The sequence below is a fragment of the Symphalangus syndactylus genome, chromosome 5, assembly GCF_028878055.3.
Source record: "Symphalangus syndactylus isolate Jambi chromosome 5, NHGRI_mSymSyn1-v2.1_pri, whole genome shotgun sequence".
Taxonomy (NCBI): domain Eukaryota; kingdom Metazoa; phylum Chordata; class Mammalia; order Primates; family Hylobatidae; genus Symphalangus; species Symphalangus syndactylus.
The window spans coordinates 128,182,861-128,204,932 of record NC_072427.2 but is presented as its reverse complement, the minus strand read 5'-3'; the positions used below and the strand labels follow the sequence as shown (position 1 = coordinate 128,204,932).

The 22,072-nt window shown below is 41.2% G+C and overlaps 1 protein-coding gene and 1 pseudogene across 7 annotated transcripts in view; one reads left to right on the top strand and one right to left on the bottom strand.

Moving 5' to 3' along the window:
• The window catches only part of CTDSPL2 (CTD small phosphatase like 2), a 113,489-nt gene that overhangs the window by 25,813 nt on the left and 65,604 nt on the right, over positions 1 to 22,072 (top strand). For 6 of the 7 annotated variants that reach the window (XM_055276864.2, XM_055276867.2, XM_055276861.2 and 3 more), the window contains exon 2: positions 13,713 to 13,922. In XM_055276864.2, coding sequence (XP_055132839.1) covers positions 13,737 to 13,922 — 186 coding nt within the window. In that variant the 5' untranslated portion in view covers positions 13,713 to 13,736. Of the gene's footprint in view, positions 1 to 1,023; positions 1,116 to 13,712; positions 13,923 to 22,072 lie in introns of all 7 variants that reach the window. The other variant, XM_063639520.1, reaches the window with a different exon arrangement.
• Positions 1,283 to 3,182, bottom strand: LOC129481719 (heterogeneous nuclear ribonucleoprotein M-like; annotated as a pseudogene).

The following is a 22,072-nucleotide window of genomic DNA, read 5'->3' as shown; positions in this document are numbered from 1 at the left end:
GGCATGCACCATCACACCCAGCAATTTTTTTTTTTTTTTTATTTTTAGTAGACACAGGGTTTCATCAGGCTGGTCTCGAACTCCTGGGCTCAAGTGATCTACCTGACTTGGCCTCCCACATTGCTGGCATTACAGGTGTGAGCCACTGTACCTGGCCTAGGTTCTAGATTTTTGAATTCAGTTATATTATGGGTTAACTATGTACATAGGAGCTGCCCTGGAACTCTACTCTGTATTTCTAACATTGTTTCTATCAGAAGTTTAATTTTGAGCTCCTACCAGCCAATTTGAAAACACAGCTTTTTTTTTTTTCTTTTTTCTTTTTTTTTGAGGTGGAGTCTCGCACTGTTGCCTGGGCTGGAGTGCAGTGGCATGATCTTGGCTCACTGCAGCTTCCGTCTTCCAGGTTCAAGCTGTTATCCTGCCTCAGCCTCCTGAGTAGCTGGGATTACAGGCGCCCGCCACCATGCCCAGCTAATTTTTTGTGTTTTTAGTAGAGACGGGGTTTCACTTTGTTGGCCAGGCTGGTCTCGAATGCCTGACTTCGTGATCCACCTGCCTCGGCCTCCCAAAGTGCTGGGATTATAGGTGTGAGCCACCGTGCCCTGCCTTTTTTTTTTTTTTTTTTTTTTTTTTTTTCTCGCTCTGTCGCCCAGACTGGAGTGCAGTGGCGCGATCTAGGCTCACTGCAACCTTTACCTCCCGGGTTCAAGCGATTCTTCTGCCTCAGCCTCCCAAGTAGCTAGGACTACAGGAGGCCGCCACCATGCCTGGTTAATTTTTGTATTTTTAGTAGAGACAGGGTTTCACCATATTGACCAGGCAGGTCTCGAACTCCTGACCTCGTGAACCGCTGCACCCAGCCTGGTAACTTTTTAATTAGTTAAAATGTTTTGTTGGTTATAAATATATTATTTTCACATTGCAAGTTATTTATGTTGAAATTATGTGGAAATTTTTACTTAAAACACTTCTGCTGTCTTCTCCCCTTATATTTTCTCTTTCATAAAATGGAAATAACAGACACTACTTTATGTGGTTAAGAAGATTAAGTGAAATAACATGAGAAGGCACTTACACAGTGCCTTGCACATAGGAACCTTTTTCATGTTCAGGTAAATATAGTATTTTAGAACTTTTTTGGAAAAGAATAGATTGAGAATTGGTTTTCTTTGTTTATTTTTCCAGCAACTGGTATTTATTATCAAAGTTATGTTTGATGTCAGCAAGTTGTCACAACTACAAAAAATTTGCATATTACAATCTCAATGGAAACGTTCAAATAGAACCCCAGTCCTTAAAAAGTAAAAAGTAATTCAGATTTCATCAAAAAGCAGCAGAATTTTTAAAACATCTTTATATATCCAGCCAACAAGTTAAAATAGTTAACAAGAAAAAATACAAAATATTGATGTTTAAAAAAAGGCATATTTCTATCAATTTGCCCATCAATCTCCTGGCCACTCAGCTTCGTGCCATTCATCATCTGACAGGCTCTCAGCCACCTCTGGTAACTCAAACTTCACCAAACCACACCCCTTGGACTTCCTATTCTTCATCTTAACGTTGGGTTATAGCACATGGCCATATTTGTCAATTTGATCATGTAAAATCAAATGGGAGATTTCTCACAAATACCTGGTAGGCTTTCCTGGCCAGCCCCAGGAGCATGGCCTCAAGCCTCACCAAAGGACCCTGCCAAACTTCCTCCAGAGTTTAAGTGGGCGCAGTCAAAGCTGACATGGCCACCACCACCCATGGCTAGGCCCATACACCCAGTCTCAGCACCCAGTGTCTGGCCCATGACGGGACCCATGCACTCAAGGCTGTTAATGCCCATCCTCTCCAGACTGTTGGCACCCGTCCACCCCAGTTCCATCCGGATGTTCCAGGTTGTTGGCACCTATGTGCTCCAGGCCAGTGGCCATGTGATCCATCATGGGGCTCATATGCTCCAGGCCAGCCCCCATGCCTGCAGGAACCATGCACTCCACACCAGAGCCCATGTGCTCAATGGTTTGGTGCACATGGTCAATGGGAGCATCTGTGCGCTTGAGGCTGAAGTCCATGCCGGCACCCATGTGCTCCAGGCCGGAGCCACTGTGCTCTGTCATCTTGCCTGTGTGCTGGATGCTAGAGGCCATTTGGTCAAGGCCTAGCAGGCCCATGCGCTCCCTGTGGGAGCCTTTGTGCTCCACAAAGCCCATGCGGTCCATGACCAGACCCACGTACTGCATCTTGGAACCCACACGATCCACACCATGGCCCAGGCCTGGACTCATGCGTTCCATGCTGGCACCCCCAATGTGGTCTGTGCTCGGGCCTCATCCTCTCGATTTTGGGGATGCTGCCTCAAACTCCACTTCCTCTCTGCTTTGTAGTGATCTTCCCTCTCCTCAGTGTATTACTAAGATTTCGTTTATTCTGCCCATGTTCATCCCAGATCCAAATTGACCCACATTTTCCATACCACCACCATGGGGGTCCCTCCTCCATTTCTCCCATTTTATTCTAAATCCATGCCTTCCATGCTAATTTCTGCAGGCCCTGTTTCCCATTCCAGTGGCTTTATTCAGGTGATTGGCATCGATAGTCTACCCTCCTGGTCCTAACCCTGTTCCAATACCACCAAGGCCATAGGGAAGCTGTGGATGCTTAGGAGGGAAAAAAAATCCTTTGGTAAGGCGGTCTCATCTATCTTTACCTGCGTTGGTCTATCACATAGCAGTTGGCCATTGAATGTAGATATAGCTTGCACAGCTTCAGTGGACTGTTCAAAAGTAACAGTGCCCAATCCATGATTTTTTTCATCTTTATCTTCAAGAATGTGCTCAGAACACCACATCAGCCATACTAAAATATTTCCTTCAGTTTCTTCCAGCCAACTTTATAATCCTGATTTGCTACAAATATTGTGCTTCCAAGTCTTTCTGTCTGTAATACATGGATAATTTCATTTGGGATGTTAGGATTATTTAAGATACTAGGTGGGATGGTAATCATTTCTGGGCCACTTGGTCTCATACCTATTCCACCAGTGGTAACCATCACGTTTTGCATCTCCTGGCATGTTCACCATCAGGATCTTTCACTTTCACTGGTCTTCCACTCAGACTATGCTTGTCTAGGACCTGAATAGATTTTTTTATGTTTTCTTCCATCTTGAATTCAGTAACAGCACATCCCCTGACTTTCCTTCAGTGCCTGTTGCCCAGGCTGTAGTGCAGTGGTGTGATCTCAGCTCACTGCAACCTTTGCCTCCCTGCCTCCCGGGTTCAAGTGATTCTTGTGCCTCAGCCTCCCAGGTAGCTGGGATTACAGGTGGGCACCACCATGCCTGGCTAATTTTTTTGTATTGTTAGTAGAGACAGGGTTTCACCATGTTGGCCAGGCTGGTCTCGAACTCCTGAGCTCAGGCAGTCCGTCCACCTCGGCTTCCCAAAGTGTTGTGATTAGAGATGTGAGCCACCACTCCTGGCCTCAGTTCAGTATAAGAAAGTTTTTTGGTTAGAACTCATTTAAGGCGAAACACCATTTCTACTAAAAGTACAAAAAGTAACCAGGCGTGGTGGCACTAGTCTGTAATCCCAGTACTTCGGGAGGCTGAGAAGGATGAATCACTTTGAGGTCAGGAGTTCAAGACCAGTCTGGCCAACATGGCAAAACCTCGTCTCTACTAAAAATACGAAAATTTGCCAGGCATGGTGGTACATGCCTGTAATCTCAGCTACTTGGGAGGCTGAGGCAGGAGAATTGCTTGAACCCAGGAGGTGGAGGTTGCAGTGAGCTGAGATTACGTTGCTGCACTCTTGCCTGGGTGACAGAGCGAGTCTGTCTCAAAAAAAAAAAAAAAATTTTTTTTTTAATATTTATTTACATTTGCATTATAAAATAATGACCCTTATGTCTCCTTAAGCATTCCGTTAGATTCTATGTTACTTTTCCTCAGGAATGCTACCTGAGGTGTTTTTGCTGTGGTTGGAGAGGTTGAATTAAGAGTATTTTTCAATTTTAGTGTTTTAGATTTTTAGAAAAAAGAGGGAATTGGAGGTAACCTATAAATATAATTTAAATTACTTAGTTTTACTGTTTTTTAACTTAAAATTAGGAAACATTTAAATATTAAAAATAAATTCTGATTTGGAAGATTTAGTCATATAGACACTCCTTGTACGCTGCTAGTTCAAACGACTTTTCCAGAAAGCAGTTTGTTAGTATTTCTAGAGATACTACCAAATGTTAACAATCTTTGAACTTGTAAGTTCACTTCTAAGAAACTGTTGTAAGGAAAGAATCAGAAATGTAGACTGAAATTAATGTGGTTATTTCATTTGAGGTGATGTTAGTAATTACGAAACAGTTTATTTTCCAACAAGTCAGTGATCAAATAATGAAATGTTTATCTGTATATTGCAATATTACATGACCATTAAAAATTATATTCTTACTATTTTTTTTTTGAGACTGAGTCTCACTTTGTCATGCAGATTGGAGTATAGGGGTGCAACCTTGGCTCACTGCAACCCCCGCCTCTGGGGTTCAAGTGATTCTTCTGCCTCAGCCTCCCAAGTAGCTGAGATTACAGGTGCCCGCCACCATGTCTGGCTAATTTTTGTATTTTTAGTAGAGACGGGGCGTTTCACCATGTTGGCCAGGCTGGTCTCGAACTCCTGACCTGAGATGATCTGCCCGCCTTGGCCTCCCAAAGTGCTGGGATTACAGGCATGAGCCACTGCATCTGGCCAATATTCTCAAATTTTTAAAACAACATTGGTAAAATATAGTATAAAAGGGGGAAAAAACAGGTAATACGTATAGTATAATTATAAATATTGATTAAAATACTTATACATGTTAAAACAAGCAGACTAATATACCCACATTATCAGTCATCTCTGGGTTGAGGAATTATGGGAGATTTTATTTCATGTTTTACTGTCTTTCTGTTTCTTGTTTTTTGTTTTGGAGACAGGGTCTCAGTCTGTTGCCCAGGCTGGAGTGCAGTGGTGTGCTATGGCTCACTGCAGCCTCAGCTTCTCAGGCTCAAGTGGTCTCACCTCAGCCTTCCAAGTAGCTGAGACTACAGGTGTGCACCACCATGCCCATATAATTTTTTTGTTTTTATTTTTTGTGGAGACTGGGGAGTCTCCCTGTGTTGCCCAAGCTGGTCTAGAATTCCTGGGTTCAAGTAATCCTCCTGCCTCAGCCTCCCAAAGCCCTGGGATTACAGGTGTGAGCCACCACGCTCAGCCTAAAGTTTTAAAATGATGTATATTTTATAATCAGAGAAAAGGGTCAGTATGTCCCCCAAAAATAAGAATTTTTCCAACTCTTAAGGGATCAAGAGTGAATTTTGTTTTATGTAAATAATTACATATATCTCTCACAGGATTGTTGTAAGCCTGGCACATGATTAATATGTTTTCACTGCAGTTTTTCCCCGAGTTTGGGTCATACTTTACTGTTTCTATCATGTCTTATAATTTTTTGTTGAAAATTGGCCATTTTAGATAATATTGTAGCCACTCTGATTCATGGTTTTTCTCCCATCAAAGGTTGTTGGTTGTTTAGCAGTAACTTCCATAGGCAGAAAAAAATCTATGAAATTTATCTCCCTGCAGTATGCAAACACTGATGTCTCTGCTTAATTATTATTTTTTGTTTTTAAATATTTTTGCTTTTATTTTTAAGCCTGGCTTACTAAAGCATACCTCCCTATATATTTGCATAGCCTAGTGGTCAGCTAATGATTGGACCAATGATGAGCCCAAACACCTTGAACACAGATCTCAGCTGTAAAATTTTTAAACTAGTAAATTCACTTCTAAGAAACTGTCTTAAGGAAAGAATCAGAAATACAGACTGAAATTTATGTGGTTATTTCATTTGAGGTGATGTTAGTAATTATGAAACAGTTTATTTTCCAACAAGTCAGTGATCAAATAAATTATGAGACATTTATATTGAAATATTGAAACATTTATATTGAAATATTACATGACCATTAAAAATTAATATTCTGTAAAATTTTGACAAAAATTATATTCTGTAAAATTTTGACAAAAAGACACTCCTGTAACATTAGAGGGCGTTTCCTTTCTTCAAGGCAAAATCTGTTTTGCTTTTTTTCTCTATAGATTATTTCTGTCCCCGATAAAAATGCTTTTTAATGACGTTATTAAATATGTATTATTTTGTCTGCCATTGTTTAGCATGTCTGTGAGATTATTTCATGTTTGTTTATGATAGAAGTACTTGTTCCTTTCTGATGCTGATTAGTATTCACTTACATGAAAACACCACAGTATTCATCTTTCTGTTTTGGGGCATTTTTGTTGTTTCCAGTTTGGAACTAGAAACAGCCTTATTGTGAATAAGGCTGTCAGGAATATTTTTGTAAAAATATATTGTGAACATGTTTACATTTCTCTTGGATAAAAATGTAGAAGTGAAATCACTGAGTCAAAGAGTTTGGTGTATATTTATTAGAAATTGCCCAATTTTATCAAAAAACATACATCCTTAACAGCAGCATGTGAGACTTCTCTTTATTCTCCATCATTGTTACTATTTAAATTTGTCATTCTTTTTAATTTTTGCCATTTTAGGAGGTGTGAATTGGCATACCTTTGGGGTTTTAACTTAAAATTCTTATGAATAATATTGAGTATCATTTTTTATGCTATCACCAGTTATCTAATTTTTATGAAATATTTTCTCATATTTTTGCCCATTTTTTCTATTGGCTTGTTTTCTTATTGTGTTGCAGGACTTTATATATTCTACATACAAGGTCTTTGTGATATGTGTGTTTTGTGAATATTCTACCAGTTTGCTCCTTGCCTTCTTATTTTCCTAATGATATCTTTTGGTAGACGGTAAGTTTTTAATTTTTATGAAGTCTAGTTTATCCAGTTTTTTCTTTATGATTATTCTTTAAACAAGACCATGTCATTTGCAAAGAGATCAGTTTCACCTTTTTTTCTTTTTAATATGGATTTCTTTTATTTTTCTAGCCTAATTGCCTGCTTTGAACTTCCAGTAAAATATTGAATAGAAATGGTGAGAGGGGCCATCCTTGTCTTGTTCCTGATATTAGAGGGACAGCATTCAGCCTTTTATCATGTATGATAGGTCCTGTGGGTTTTTCATAAATACCTTTTTATTATGTTGAGGAAGTTCCTGTTTGTTCTTCATTTGTTGATTATTTTTAATATGAAAGGGTGTTGGATTTGATCAAATGCTTTTTCTGCATTAATTGAGATGATCATGTGGATTTTTTTCTTTTTTTTGTTTTTTTGCTTAAATTCTTTTTATTATACTTTAAATTCTAGGGTACATGTGCACAACGTGCAGGTTTGCTACATATGTATACATGTGCCATGTTGGTGTGCTGTACCCATTAACTCGTCATTTACACTAGGTATATCTCCCAATGCTATCCCTCCACCATCCCCCCCACCCCACAACAGGCCTCAGTGTGTGATGTTCCCCTTCCTGTGTCCAGGTGTTCCCATTGTTCAGTTCCCACCTATGAGTGCGAACATGCGGTATTTGGTTTTTTGTCCTTGCGATAGTTTGCTGAGAATGATCGTTTCCAGTTTCATCCATGTCCCTACAAAGGACATGAACTCATCCTTTTTTATGGCTGCATAGTATTCCATAGTGTATATGTGCCACATTTTCTTAATCCAGTCTATCATTGATGGACATTTGGGTTGGTTCCAAGTCTTTGCTCTTGTGAATAGTGCTTGCTACAATAAACACACGTGTGCATGTGTCTTTATAGCAGCATGATTTATAATCCTTTGGGTATATACCCAGTAATGGGATGGCTGGGTCAAATGGTATTTCTAGTTCTAGATCCTTGAGGAATTGCCACACTGTCTTCCACAATGGTTGAACTAGTTTACAGTCCCACCAACAGTGTAAAAGTGTTCCTATTTCTTCACATCCTCTCCAGCACCTGTTGTTTCCTACCTTTTTTTTTTTTTTTTTTTCTTGAGACGGAGTCTCGCTCTGTCGCCCGGGCTGGAGTGCAGTGGCGCAATCTCGGCTCACTGCAAGCTCTGCCTCCCGGGCTCACGCCATTCTCCTGCCTCAGCCTCTCCGAGTAGCTGGGACTACAGGCGCCCGCCACCACGCCCGGCTAATTTTTTGTATTTTTAGTAGAGACGGGGTTTCACCGTGGTCTGGATCTCCTGACCTCGTGATCCGCCCGCCTCGGCCTCCCAAAGTGCTGGGATTACAAGCGTGAGCCACCGCGCCCGGCCTGTTTCCTACTTTTTAATGATTGCCATTCTAACTGGTATTGAGATGGTATCTCATTGTGGATTTGATTTGCATTTCTCTGATGGCCAGTGATGATGAGCATTTTTTCATGTGTCTGTTGGCTTCACAAATGTCTTCTTTTGAGAAGTGTCTGTTAATATCCTTCACCCACTTTTTGATGGAGTTGTTTTTTTCTTGTAAGTTTGTTTGAGTTCTTTGTAGATTCCGGATATTAGCCCTTTATCAGATGAGTAGATTGCAAAATTTTTCTCCCATTCTGTAGGTTGCCTGTTTACTCTGATGGTAGTTTCTTTTGCTGTGCAGAAGCTCTTTAGTTTAACTAGATCCCATTTGTCAATTTTGGCTTTTGTTACTATTGCTTTTGGTGTTTTAGACATGAAGTCCTTGCCCATGCCTATGTCCTGAGTGGTATTGCCTAGGTTTTCTTCTAGGGTTTTTATGGTTTTAGGTTTAACATTTAAGTCTTTAATCCATCTTGAATTAATTTTAGTATAAGGTGTAAGGAAGGGATCCAGTTTCAGCTGTCTACAGTTTTCCCAGGACCATTTATTAAATAGGGAATCCTTTCCCCATTTCTGGTTTTTGTCAGGTTTGTCAAAGATCAGATGGTTGTAGATGTGTGGGCTCTGTTCTGTTCCATTGGCCTGTATCTCTGTTGTGGTACCAGTACCATGCTGTTTTGGTTACTGTAGCCTTGTAGTATAGTTTGAAGTCAGGTAGCATGATGCCTCCAGCTTTGTTCTTTTGGCTTAGGATTGACTTGGCAATGCGGGCCCTTTTTTGGTTCCATATGAACTTTAAAATAGTTTTTTCCAGTTCTGTGAAGAAAGTCATTGGTAGCTTGATGGGGATGGCATTGAATCTATAAATTACCTTGGGCAGTATGGCCATTTTCACGATATTGATTCTTCCTATCCATGAGCATGGCATGTTCTTCCATTTGTTTGTGTCTTTTATTTCATTGAGCAGTGGTTTGTAGTTCTTCTTGAAGAGATCCTTCACATCCCTTGTAAGTTGGATTCCTAGGTATTTTATTCTCTTTGAATCAATTGTGAATGGGAGTTCACTCATGATTTGGCTCTCTGTTTGTCTGTTATTGGTGTATAAGAAAGCTTATGATTTTTGCACATTGATTTTGTATCCTGAGACTTTGCTGAAGTTGCTCATCAGCTTAAGGAGATTTTGGGCTGAGACAATGGGGTTTTCTAGATATACAATCATGTCATCTGCAAACAGGGACAATTTGACTTCCTCTTTTCCTAATTGAATACCCTTTATTTCTTTCTCCTGCCTTATTGCCCTGGCCAGAACTTCTAACACTACATTGAATAGGAGTGGTGAGAGAGGGCATCCCTGTCTTTTGCCAGTTTTCAAAGGGAATGCTTCCAGTTTTTGCCCATTCAGTATGATATTGGCTGTGGGTTTGTCATAAATAGCTCTTATTATTTTGAGATACATCCCATCAATACCTAATTTATTGAGAGTTTTTGGCATGAAGCGCTGTTGAATTTTGTTGAAGGCCTTTTCTGCATCTATTGAGATAATCATGTGGTTTTTGTCTTTGGTTCTGTTTATATGCTGGATTACGTTTATTGATTTGTGTATGTTGAACCAGCCTTGCATCCCAGGGATGAAGCCCACTTGATCATAGTGGATAAGCTTTTTGATGTGCTGCTGGATTCGATTTGCCAGTATTTTACTGAGGATTTTTGCATCGATGCTCATCAGGGATATTGGTCTAAAATTCTCTTTTTTTTGTTGTGTCTCTGCCAGGCGTTGTATCAGGATGATGCTGGCCTCATAAAATGAGTTAGGGAGGATTCCCTCTTTTTCTATTGATTGGAATAGTTTCAGAAGGAATGGTACCAGCTCCTCCTTGTACCTCTGGTAGAATTCGGCTGTGAATCTGTCTGGTCCTGGACTTGTTTTGGTTGGTAGGCTATTAATTATTGCCTCAATTTCAGAGCCTGTTATTGTTCTATTCAGGGATTCAGCTTCTTCCTGGTTTAGTCTTGGGAGGGTGTGTGTGTCCAGGAATTTATCCATTTCTTCTAGATTTTCTAGTTTATTTGCATAGAGGTGTTTATAGTATTCTCTGATGGTAGTTTGTATTTCTCTGGGATCAGTGGTGATATCCCCTTTATCATTTTTTACTGCGTCTGTTTGATTCTTCTCTCTTTTCTTCTTTATTAGTCTTGCTAGCGGTCTATCAATTTTGTTGATCTTTTCAAAAAACCAGCTGCTGGATTCATTGATTTTTTTCTTTTTTTGAGACCGAGTCTTGCTGTCGCCCAGGCTGGAGTGCAGTGGAGCGATCTCAGCTCACTGCAGGCTCTGCCCCCCGGGGTTCACGCCATTCTCCTGCCTCAGCCTCTCGAGTAGCTGGGACTACAGGCGCCCGCCACCTCACCCGGCTAATTTTTTGTATTTTTTAGTAGAGACGGGGTTTCACTGTGTTAGCCAGGATGGTCTCAATCTCCTGACCTTGTGATCCGCCCGCCTCGGCCTTCCAAAGTGCTGGGACTACAGGCATGAGCCACCGCGCCTGGCCTCATTGATTTTTTTTGAAGGGTTTTTTGTGTCTCTATCTCCCTCAGTTCTGCTCTGATCTTAGTTATTTCTTTTCTTCTGCTAGCTTTTGAATTTGTTTGCTCTTGCTTCTCTAGTTGTTTTAATTGTGATGTTAGGGTGTCAGTTTTAGATCTTTTTTTTCTTTTTTTCTTTTTTTTTTTGTTTGTTTTTTTTTTGAGACAGGCTCTCACTGTCGCCTAGGCTGGAGTGCAGTAGCGCGGTATTGGCTTACTGCAGCCTTAACCTCCTGGGCTTCAGTGATCCTTCCACCTCAGCTCCCAGGTAGGTGGGACTACAGACATGCGCCACCATGGCCAGCTAATTTTTGTATTTTTTATAGAGGTGGGGTTTCACCATGTTGCCCAGGCTGGTCTTGAACTCCTGGGCTCAAGCCATCTACCTGCCTTGGCCTCCCAAAATGCTGGGATTACAGGCGTGAGCCACTGTGCCCAGCCTGCTTTGAAGCCAGGCACTGACTTCTCATAGCTGTGAAAGTCCTAGATGGCATCTGTTTCCAACAGAAAGCTGTTTCGTCTACTTAGAAAATCTGTTGTTTTAGTATAGCCACCTTCATCAGTGTGACATAGCGAGATCTTCTGGATAACTTGCCTCCACTTTTATATCAGCACCTGCTGCTTCACCTCACCTTGCACATCTATATTATGGAGACAGGTTCTTTCCTTAAACCTCATGAACCAAACAGTGCTAGCTTCAAACTTTTCTTACGCAGCTTCTTCACCTCTGGATTAGCTTTGGTTTAAGGGAATGCTGTGGCTGGTTTGATCTTATATCCAGACTACTAAAACTCTCCATATCAGCAAGAAGGCTGCTTTGCTTTGTTACCCTTTGTGTGTTTATTGGTGTGGCACTTTTTTGGTGGGGGGAGAGGGTAGTGATGGAATCTCGCTCTGTTGCCCAGGCTGGAGTGCTATAGCGTGATCTCTCCTCAGTGCAACCTCCGCCTCCCAGGTTCAAGCAATTCTGCTGCCTCAGCCTTCAGAGTAGCTGGGATTACAGGCTCCTGCCACCACGCCCACCTAATTTTTGTATTTTTAGTAGAGACAGGATTTCTCCATGTTGGCCAGGCTAGTCTGGAACTCCTGACCTCAGGTGAGCCACCTGCCTTGGCTTTCCAAAGTGCTGGGATTACAGGTGTGATCCACCGTGACCAGCCTGTAGTTTCTGTTTTTTTAAAAAGTTTCTTTTTTTTTCTTTCTTTTTTTTTTTTGAGACGGAGTCTCGCTCTGTCGCCCAGGCTGGAGTGCAGTGGCGCAATCTCGGCTCACTGCAAGCTCCGCCTCCCGGGTTTCCGCCATTCTCCTGCCTCAGCCTCTCTGAGTAGCTGGGACTACAGCCCGCCACCACGCCCGGCTAATTTTTTTTGTTTTTTTGTTTTTTGTTTGAGACGGAGTCTTGCTCTGTCACCCAGGCTGGAGTGCAGTGGCGCGATCTCGGCTCACTGCAAGCTCCGCCTCCCGGGTTCACGCCATTCTCCTGCCTCAGCCTCTCCGAGTAGCTGGGACTACAGGCGCCCGCCACCACGCCCGGCTAATTTTTTGTATTTTTGGTAGAGACGGGGTTTCACCGTGGTCTCGATCTGCTGACCTCGTGATCCGCCCGCCTCGGCCTCCCAAAGTGCTGGGATTACAAGCGTGAGCCACCGCGCCTGGCCTTTTTTTGTATTTTTAGTAGAGACGGGGTTTCACTGTGGTCTCGATCTCCTGACCTCGTGATCCGCCCGCCTCGGCCTTCCAAAGTGCTGGGATTACAAGTGTGAGCCACCGCGCCCGGCCTAAGTTTCTTTTTTTTTCTATGATTGTTTTGTTGAGTTACTAAAAACAATTTCTGAGACTCTAATCTTTGCCAGGAATTTCTGTACGTTTAGAGTTCAGAGTGCTTAATTGGAGTTAGTTGTTCTGTGAGTGTATCCACCGTGGTGAATAGCTTTATTGTCCTTTGCACATTATAGGCTTTACTAATCCTTTTTTCATTTTGAGCCTCAGGATGGTAAGGTAAATTTTTTTTTATACATGTGATAAAACATAACTAAGTGACTACAGATTAGCCATGATTGGAGTAGGATTAAAATTTACATCTCTTAATTCTTCGTTTAGTAGTATTTGTATTCTGTTTCACAGATTCTAATTCAGTTATGTCTTTAATTCTAAGTATTAGGACAATTTTGCCAGCAATTTATTGTCTTACCTATAAAACGAGAGAGCTCAAATAAATAGCCTCATATTTTCTTTCTGATGTGAATCGTTTTAAAAGTATCATTAAATGTGGTAAGATAGGACTCTCTCAAAATGATCCAAATTCTGTTGTTACACTTATATGGTTGTTGATTATTAGAATTGTGCTCATGGAATTCATTCATTCACTGGCTGACATTACTTTTCCACTACCTGGTGAGTTACAGAAAAGCAAAACCTTTCCTTATCTTGTTTACTATTTACTCAATTCTTACCTGGCCCAGTGCCTTGAATGTGACTAAGTATGCAATAAATATTTGTCAAACGAATGATTAAACGAATAGTAGTGTTGGCAGGCAGTATAGTATTATGTAAAGAGCATGCACACTCTTTGGTGTTACCCTTACTTTAGAACATAGGATATATTATAATATTTCAGAGGTTGTTGGGAAGGTTACTTGGGATAATATAAATAAAGTATAGAGCATAATGCCTTTTACTTAAAATGTTGGTTTCTTACTGCAGTCTTCTAGAGTCTAGGACTTTTGTTTTTTTAGCCAAGATATTTTTATTATATAACCTGGGCACATTTGGGTAGAGAAGGTTGAATTTAAAAACTTTTAATTTTTTATTACATTTATTATTTTTCTCTTACAGTTTTACATGTGGCACCCATAAAAGATGAGGCTGAGAACACGGAAAGCTTCTCAGCAGTCAAATCAAATCCAAACACAACGCACTGCCAGAGCAAAGAGGAAATATTCAGAGGTTGATGATAGCCTGCCTTCAGGAGGAGAAAAACCATCGAAGAATGAAACCGGCTTGTTGTCTTCAATTAAAAAATTTATTAAAGGAAGCACACCTAAGGTAATGATTTTACCATATACTTTCATATCATTAAAAGTGAAAATTGGCCGGGCGCGGTGCCTCACGCCTGTAATCCCAGCACTTTGGGAGGCCGAGGGGGGCGGATCACGAGGTCAGGAGATCGAGACCATCCTGGCTAACACAGTGAAACCCCATCTCTACTAAAAATACAAAAAATTAGCCGGGCGAGGTGGCGGGCGCCTGTAGTCCCAGCTACTTGGGAGGCTGAGGCAGGAGAATGGCGTGAACCCCAGAAGACGGAGCCTGCAGTGAGCCGAGATCGCACCACTTCACTCCAACCTGGGCGACAGTGAGACTCCGTCTCAGAAAAAAAAAAAGTGAAAATTATGATATTTTCTCTAAGCATGTGTAGATGAGAAATCTGATAGTGCACCAAAATCTACATTTTGGTGTTAATTTTACTTCTAAGAGTTTTACATGCAGAATGTTTAATGGCAGTTTAAGAAGAACATTATTTATTCCACTGAACTAATCCACTTAGCCTTCTGCTTTTCAACATAGTATTATGGGAAGCAAAATAAATTTTTCCTTGTTCTTTTTTTTTTTTTTTTTTTGAGATGGAATCTCGCTCTGTCACCCAGGCTGGAGTGCAGTGGCGTGATCTCGGCTCACTGCAACCTCTGCCTCCCGGATTCAAGCAATTCTCCAGCCTCAGCCTACCAAGCAGCTGGGATTACAGGCATATGCCACCATGCCCGGCTAATTTTTTTGTACTTTGGGTAGAGACGAGGTTTCACCATATTGGCCAGGCCGGTCTCGAACTCCTGACCTTGTGATCCACCCACCTCGACCTCCCAAAGTGCTGGAATTACAGCGCCAGGATGGTCTTGATCTCCTGACCTCGTGATCCGTCCGTCTCGGCCTCCCAAAGTGCTGAGATTACAGGCGTGAGCCACCGCGCCCGGCCTTCCTTGTTCTTTTACTTGAGTTGTTTCTTTTACTTCCATTTTCTTTCAAAGAAAAGTTAAAGTTTCTTGTTAATATTCACTGTCTAGGGAGGTGATGTCTCCCATCTATTCAAGTTCTAACATTTGTATGATGAAGACGTATTGCTTCATTAAAGAGAAAAGAACATTACTAAAAGAAAGAATGGACACTGACCAGGAGTCTTGTACTCCAGATTCATATTCTGGACCAACTTGAGTGACCTAAGGAGAGAGTCATTTACCCCCCGAGCCTCAGGAAGATAGTAAAATGGCACTGATACCAACTGCTTCGTCTGTCTCAGAGTTGTTTTCAGATTAGATGGTACAACAGGTAGAAAAGCAGTTGGATGAATTTTATTTTATTTTATTTATTTATTTATTTTTGAGACGGAGTCTCGCTCTGTCTCCAGGCTGGAGTGCAGTGGTGCAATCTCCACTCACTGCAACCTCCGCCTGCCGAGTTCAAGTGATTCTCCTGCCTCAGCCTCTCGAGTAGCTGGGACTACAGGCGCCCGCCACCACACCAGCTAATTTTTGTATTTTCAGTAGAGACGGGGTTTCACTATGTTGGCCAGGATGGTCTCGATCTTCTGACCTTGTGATTCATCTGCCTCGGCCTCCCAAAGTGCTGGGATTACAGGCGTGAGCCACCACGCCTGGCCTCAGTTTGATCAACTTTAATGCACTATGTCAGTGTATAGTATTATTGATTGTGTGTAGATTTTTTATGACTTTGCTATTTTTGTATTCTTTCTTAGAATAATTATTCATATGGTAAATTTTTCATTATAATGGAAGTTTATTACTTTCTTAAGCAGAAAATAAATTACTGGCTGACTTGTTCATAGGGATAGATTTTGTTGTAATAGAATTAACAAAGCTTAATTACTGTAAGTCACTGGGCAAGATTTGGAAGTATTCTTGGTTTGCATAGAGTTTTAATTTTTGTTTTGGTGGTTTTATTTTTTGTTTTTGTTTGTTTCTAATACTATAATTTCTTTGTTAATTTTAAGTAATTAGAAATTTTAAAATGTTTCTGAATTTATGTAAACAGAAAATATTCTAGTATTATCATATAACAAAGATGAAATATCTTCCAGAAACCTGAATTTCCATCTCCATAAATTCCTAATGGGTTGTCATCAGCCTCTGTTGATGGGAACCTTGCTACGTATTATTACTTCATTCTGAGCAGCTCTAGTTGTCATAAAGTGCGTCCTCATCTTTTTGCTTTCTCATGTTACTTTTTTATAGTTTTTTCCACTTGAAAACAGATACTGTGTTTCCTTACATGTGCAAGTACAAACCTTCAGTCATACAGGGCAGCTATTTCTAATTTTCCTTATATGACATTATATGATATTTATCATCATCTTGGTCACCTTTATCTGTTATTCATGAAAGATAAAAACCAGAAGTGAAGATAGGTTTTTATTATGTCTTCAGAATTCTATTCATATTTATAGTTGACCCTTGAACAATGTGGAGTTTAGGGATGCTGACCCTCCCATGTGTTTGAAAATCCACATACAACTTTTGACTCCCCAAAAACTTAACACTAATAACCTCCTGTTGACCAGAGCTTTACCAATAACATAAACAATCATTCAACACATATTTTGTATGTTATGTGTATTCTATACTGTATTCTATTTTTTTTAGACAGGATCTTACTCTATTGCCCAGGCTAGAGTGCAGTGATACTATCATAACTCACTGCAGCCTTGAACTCCTGAGCTCAGTTGATCCTCCCATCTCAGCTTCCTGAGTAGCTAGGACTACAGGCATGTACCACCATGCCCAGCTATTTTTAAAATTTCTCTCCTTTTTTTTTTTTTTTTTTTTTTTTTAAAGAGATGAGGTCTCATTTATATTGCCCAGGCTGGTCTTGAACTCCTGACCTCAAGCAGTCATCCCACCTTGGCCTGTCAAAGTGTTGGTATTGCACACCTGGCTTTATACTGTATTCTTACAATAAAGTAAGCTAGAAAAAAAGAAAATGTTATTAAGAAAATCATAAGGAAGAGAAAGTATGTTTACTATTTAAGTGGAAGTAGAGCATCTTAAAGGTCTTATCCTCATTATCTTCTAGGCTGAGGAAGAGGAGGGGTTGGTCTTTCTGTTGCAGAGGTGGCAGAAAATTTGTGTGTTAATGGACCAATACAATTCAAACCCAGGTTGTTCAAGGATCAGCGTACTTCTTTTGACAGTGAATTGTTTCTTTCATTCCCATTGCCCAGGCTAGAGTGCAGTTGTGCAGTCACAGCTCACTGCAGCCTTGACTTCCTGGCTCAGGTGATGCTCCCTCTTCAGCGTCTCAAGTAGCTGGGACTACAGGCTTTTGCCACTATGTCTGGCTAATTGCTTGTATTTTTTAATAGAGGCAAGGCTTCACCATGTTGCTCAGGCTGGTCACAAACTCCTGGTCTCAAGCTGTTTGCCTGCCTGGACCTCTCAAAGTGTGAGCCACTGCGCCTGGCTGAATTGTTTATGTTAATGTGGTTTTATGTTAAATTACACTTTTTGTCCTTCTTTAGTAGCTTAATCTCTGTTGGTCAGCAAATTTTGGCTCATGTCAACTAGAACAGCAGTCCCCAACCATTTTGGCACCAGCAGCTGGTTTCAGGGAAGACAATTTTTCCAGGGACCAGGTCAGCCAGGGTGGGGTTTGGTTAATGGTTTGGGGATGAAATTGATCCACCTCAGATCATCATGCATTAGATTCTCATAAGGAGCACACAGTGTAGATCCCTCTATATGCACAATTCACACTAGAGTTCGTGCTTCTATGAGAATTTGCTACTATTGATCTGACAGGAGATAGGGCTTAGGCAGTAATGCTTGCTGGCTCACCGCTCACCTCCTTCTCTGTGGCCTCGTTCCTAACAGTCCATGGACAGGTACCGTTCCATGGCCCAGAGGCTGGGGACCTTTGAACTAAAACACTCAGGACTTTTTTTTTTTTTTTTTTTTTTTTTTTGAGACAGAGTCTTGGTCTGTTGCCCAGGCTGGAGTGCAGTGGCAATATCTCAGCTCAGTGCAACCTCTGCCTCTTGGGTTCAAGCGATCCTTTTCCTCAGCATCCCAAGTAGCTGGAAGTATAGGCGTGTGCCACCATGCCCAGCTAATTTTTGTATTTTTGTAGAGATGGAGTTTCACCATGTTGCCCAGGCTGGTCTTGAACTCCTGGCCTCAAGTAATCTGCCCGCCTCAGCCTCCCAAAGTGTTGAGATTACAGGCGTGAGCCATCGTGCCCAGCCACTCAGAAGGATTTTTCTATAGAAATTTTTGTCCAAGTTTCTTTTTTTGTTTTAACTAAATCTGAGATCTTTCATTAATGCCTCATTACTCAAAGATGTTACATAAGATAAGGCAAAAACCTGTTTGTAAGCTAATGTTGATTGATTGATTGAGACGAAATCTTGCTCTGTCACCCAGGTTGGAATGCAGTGGCACGATGTCAGCTCACTGCAACCTCTGCCTCTTGGGTTCAAGTGATTCTCCTGCCTCAGCCTCCCGAGTAGCTGGGACTACAGGCGCTTGCCACCATACCTGGCTGATTTTTGTATTTTTAGTAGAGACGGGGTTTTGCCATGTTGGCCAGGCAGGTCTTGAACTCCTGACCTCAAGTGATCTGCCCACCTCGGCCTCCCAAAGTGCTGGGATTACAGACATGAGCCACTGTGCTGGGCTGTCTTATTTATTAATTAACATTTTTGGATAAGGTTTTTCATACAGCTACAAATTCACTTTATTGTGCTGTAACTGAACTCAGATTTTAAAAATCATATTCTATAAGATTATTATTGAAATTAATATTTGAATGCTTTACTAAAATCGGAGTGAAATCACAGTTGTCTTTTCCCAGACAACTAATCCTGTGTTAAGAGTAAATAATGAGGTTAATTTGTCACATATTAGTCTTAATGAGCTTATATGGCTTTTAATTATTGTTGCTTTCTTATCTACAATGTCATAAACCGTGTTCTTCATCACATATTCTAAAATTGCGTTGAGTATCTAGACAATGCTTGCTTATGTATGTAGCTTAAATACAGTGTCACTGTCTTTTTCAAAATTTGGGTAGGAGTTCACAGCTAAAACCTATTGAATATTAACCATCTTTTGATGTTTTATAGATGAGAACAACAGACTTAGTGAATTTAGGTAACTTGCAGTGTCAATAGTAACAATAACAATAATTATAATAATAACCTACCCAGGTTAAAAAATAACAGTGAAGACCAATACGACAGCTTTTCCTTTTTTTCTTTTGAGACGCAGTTTCACTCTTGTTGCCCAAGCTGGAGTGCAATGGCGTGATCTCGGCTCACTGCAACCTCCACCTCCTGGGTTCAAGCGATTCTCCTGTCTCAGCTTCCCGAGACTACAGGCATGTGCCACTACACCCACAACAGCTCTTACTTATAGTTATTGAGCAGTTACTGTTTGCCAAGCACTGTCCTCAGTTTTTAAAGTGTAATAATTTAAGCCTTACAAACCGTATGAGATAGGTGTTACTTTTATATTACAAATGAGGAAGCTGAGGCACAGGGAGGTTAAAGAATAACTTGTGCAAAGTTGCTTAGTTTTAAGTGGCAAAGCTGGAGCCTAGTTTACCTGGCTCCAGAGCCTACATTCCTAACCACTGTATCCAATAAGTGACGCTGCTAGGATTTAAACCCAGATGTATTTAACTGATACCTGTATTCTTTCTCCTTTATTATTCCCTGTCAGAGTGGCTGGACACTGTCTAGAAGTCCAAGAACAAGATGTTGGCCAACATGCTTCCTTCTTAGATCTCTGTTCTTGACTTATAGATGGCTGCCCCTGACACCCCTGACATGGTCAGTCTTCGGTCTGTGTATGGTCTGTGTCTGCATCTTTACGGACACTGATCATACTTCTTTAGGGGCCACCCGAAGAAATCCTCCTTTTTGTGTGTGTGTATGTGAGACAGAGTCTCGTTCTGTCGGCAAGGCTGGAATGCAGTGGCGCTATCTCAGCTCATTGCAACCTCTGTCTCCTGGATTCAAGCGATTTCTCGTGCCTCAGCCTCCTGGATAGCTGGAATTACAGGTGTGTGCCACCACACCCGGCTACTTTGTATTTTTAATAGAGACGGGGTTTCGCCATGTTGCCCAGGCTGGTCTTGAACTCCTGACCTTAAGTGATCTGCCTGCCTCGGCCTCCCAAAGTGCTGGGATTACAGGCGTAAGCCACCACACCTGGCCAAGAAAACCCTTTTAATTACTTTTTTAAAGGCCCTGTCTTCAAATATGGTCACATTCTGAAGTATTCAGGTTAGGGCTTCAACATAAACTTTGGGGTGACACTGTTCAGTGTGAATGAAATCTTTGGTCTCTTTCAAATACAAATTTTGTGATTCAAAGACTTCAGATTTATGAAATTATCAGCAAGATTATTCAGGAATTGTTCATGTGCATCCTTTCTGCTTTTTAGCACAATGAGATTTCTAATACGTAATTGAAGGCCTCACAACTAAAATATATTTGTTTTCTACCATGAATCTCTATATTTTTCCAAATACGGCATTTCCAGAGTTTCCCTCATAACAAAATGACCTTTTCCTCTATTCTTAACTAAATGGTGTTACAGTTAAGGATCATAAATTTCCATATGAATGCAGTTTTAATGAAATACCTGTTTTTAGACCTTTTAACTGTGGTCTACAAAAAGAAACACATGGCTAATACTTACATGCGAAACAAAAATCACCCTTAATTTATGTGATGTGCTCTGATTTTTCTTTTCTGTTTTGTTTCTTCTTCTAAAGGTGATTGTATTAATTTAAATTGATTTGATAATACATTGATGGGTTGCATTTCTTAGTTTGAAAAACATGATTAGAGGAAGACTTTTGTTCAAACTCTTATTTGCCAAACTTTGTAGTTTTATTTGGGAATTTTCCTCCTCTTTTTTTTTTTTTGGACGGAGTCTTGCTCTGTCGCCCAGGCTGGAGTGCAGTGGCACAATCTTGGCTCCCTGCAACCTCCATCTGCTGGTTTTAAGCGATTCTCCTGCCTCAGCTTCCCAAGTAACTGGGATTACAGGCATGTGCCACCATGCCTGGCTAATTTTTTGTATTTTTGGTAGAGACAGGGTTTCACCATGTTGGCCAGGCTGGTCTTGAACTCTTTTTTTTTTTTTTTAAGACGGAATCTCACTCTGTCACCCAGGCTGGAGTGCAGTGGGACCATGTTGGCTCCCTGCAACCTCCATCTCCTGGGTTCAAGCAATTCTCCTGCCTCAGCTTCCTGAGTAGCTGGGATTACAGGCACCCACTACCACGCCTGGCTAATTTTTTTATATTTTTAGTAAAGACGGGGTTTCACCATGTTGGCCATGCTGGTCTCGAACTCTTGACCTCAGGTGATCCACCCGCCTCAGCCTCCCAAAGTGCTGGGATTACAGGCGTGAGCCACCACGCCCGGCCAGAACTCTTGACCTCAAGTGATTCACCTGCCTTGGCCTCCCATAATGGGATTACAGGCTTGAGCCATGATGCCCAGCCTTATTAAGTTTCTTTAGTTGTGTTCTTTAACTACTTGATTAATTGAAGTAATTTGCCACTTATTATGGAATGAAAAAAAATCAGCCCAGACTAACTGGTTGAATTTATGGAGGAAGTGACAGTTTAAGATTCATTCATATTCATTCATTCTCTTCCCACCACCACACACACAAGCATGTATTTATATTTAGTCATGTGTCACTTGACAATCTGAAATGCATTAATTGGAAATTTTGTCATCATGTGAACATCATAGTACTTATGTGAATCTAGATGTTGTATTCTACTACTTATCTAGGCTATGTGGTATAGCTTTTTGCTCCTAGGCTACAAACCTGTACACAATGTTACTGTACTGACTGACTGGGCGCGGTGGCTCACGCCTGTAATCTCAGCACTTTGGGAGGCCGAGGCGAGCGGATCACGAGGTCAGGAGATCGAGACCACAGTGAAACCCCGTCTCTACCAAAAATACAAAAAAAAAAAATTAGCTGGGCTTCGTGGTGGGCGCCTGTAGTCCCAGCTACTTGGGAGTCTGAGGCAGGAGAATGGCGTGAACCCGGGAGGCGGAGCTTGCAGTGAGCTGAGATTGCACCACTACACTCCAGCCTGGGTGACAGAGCGAGACTCCGTCTCAAAAACAAAAACAAACAAACAAACAAAAAAAA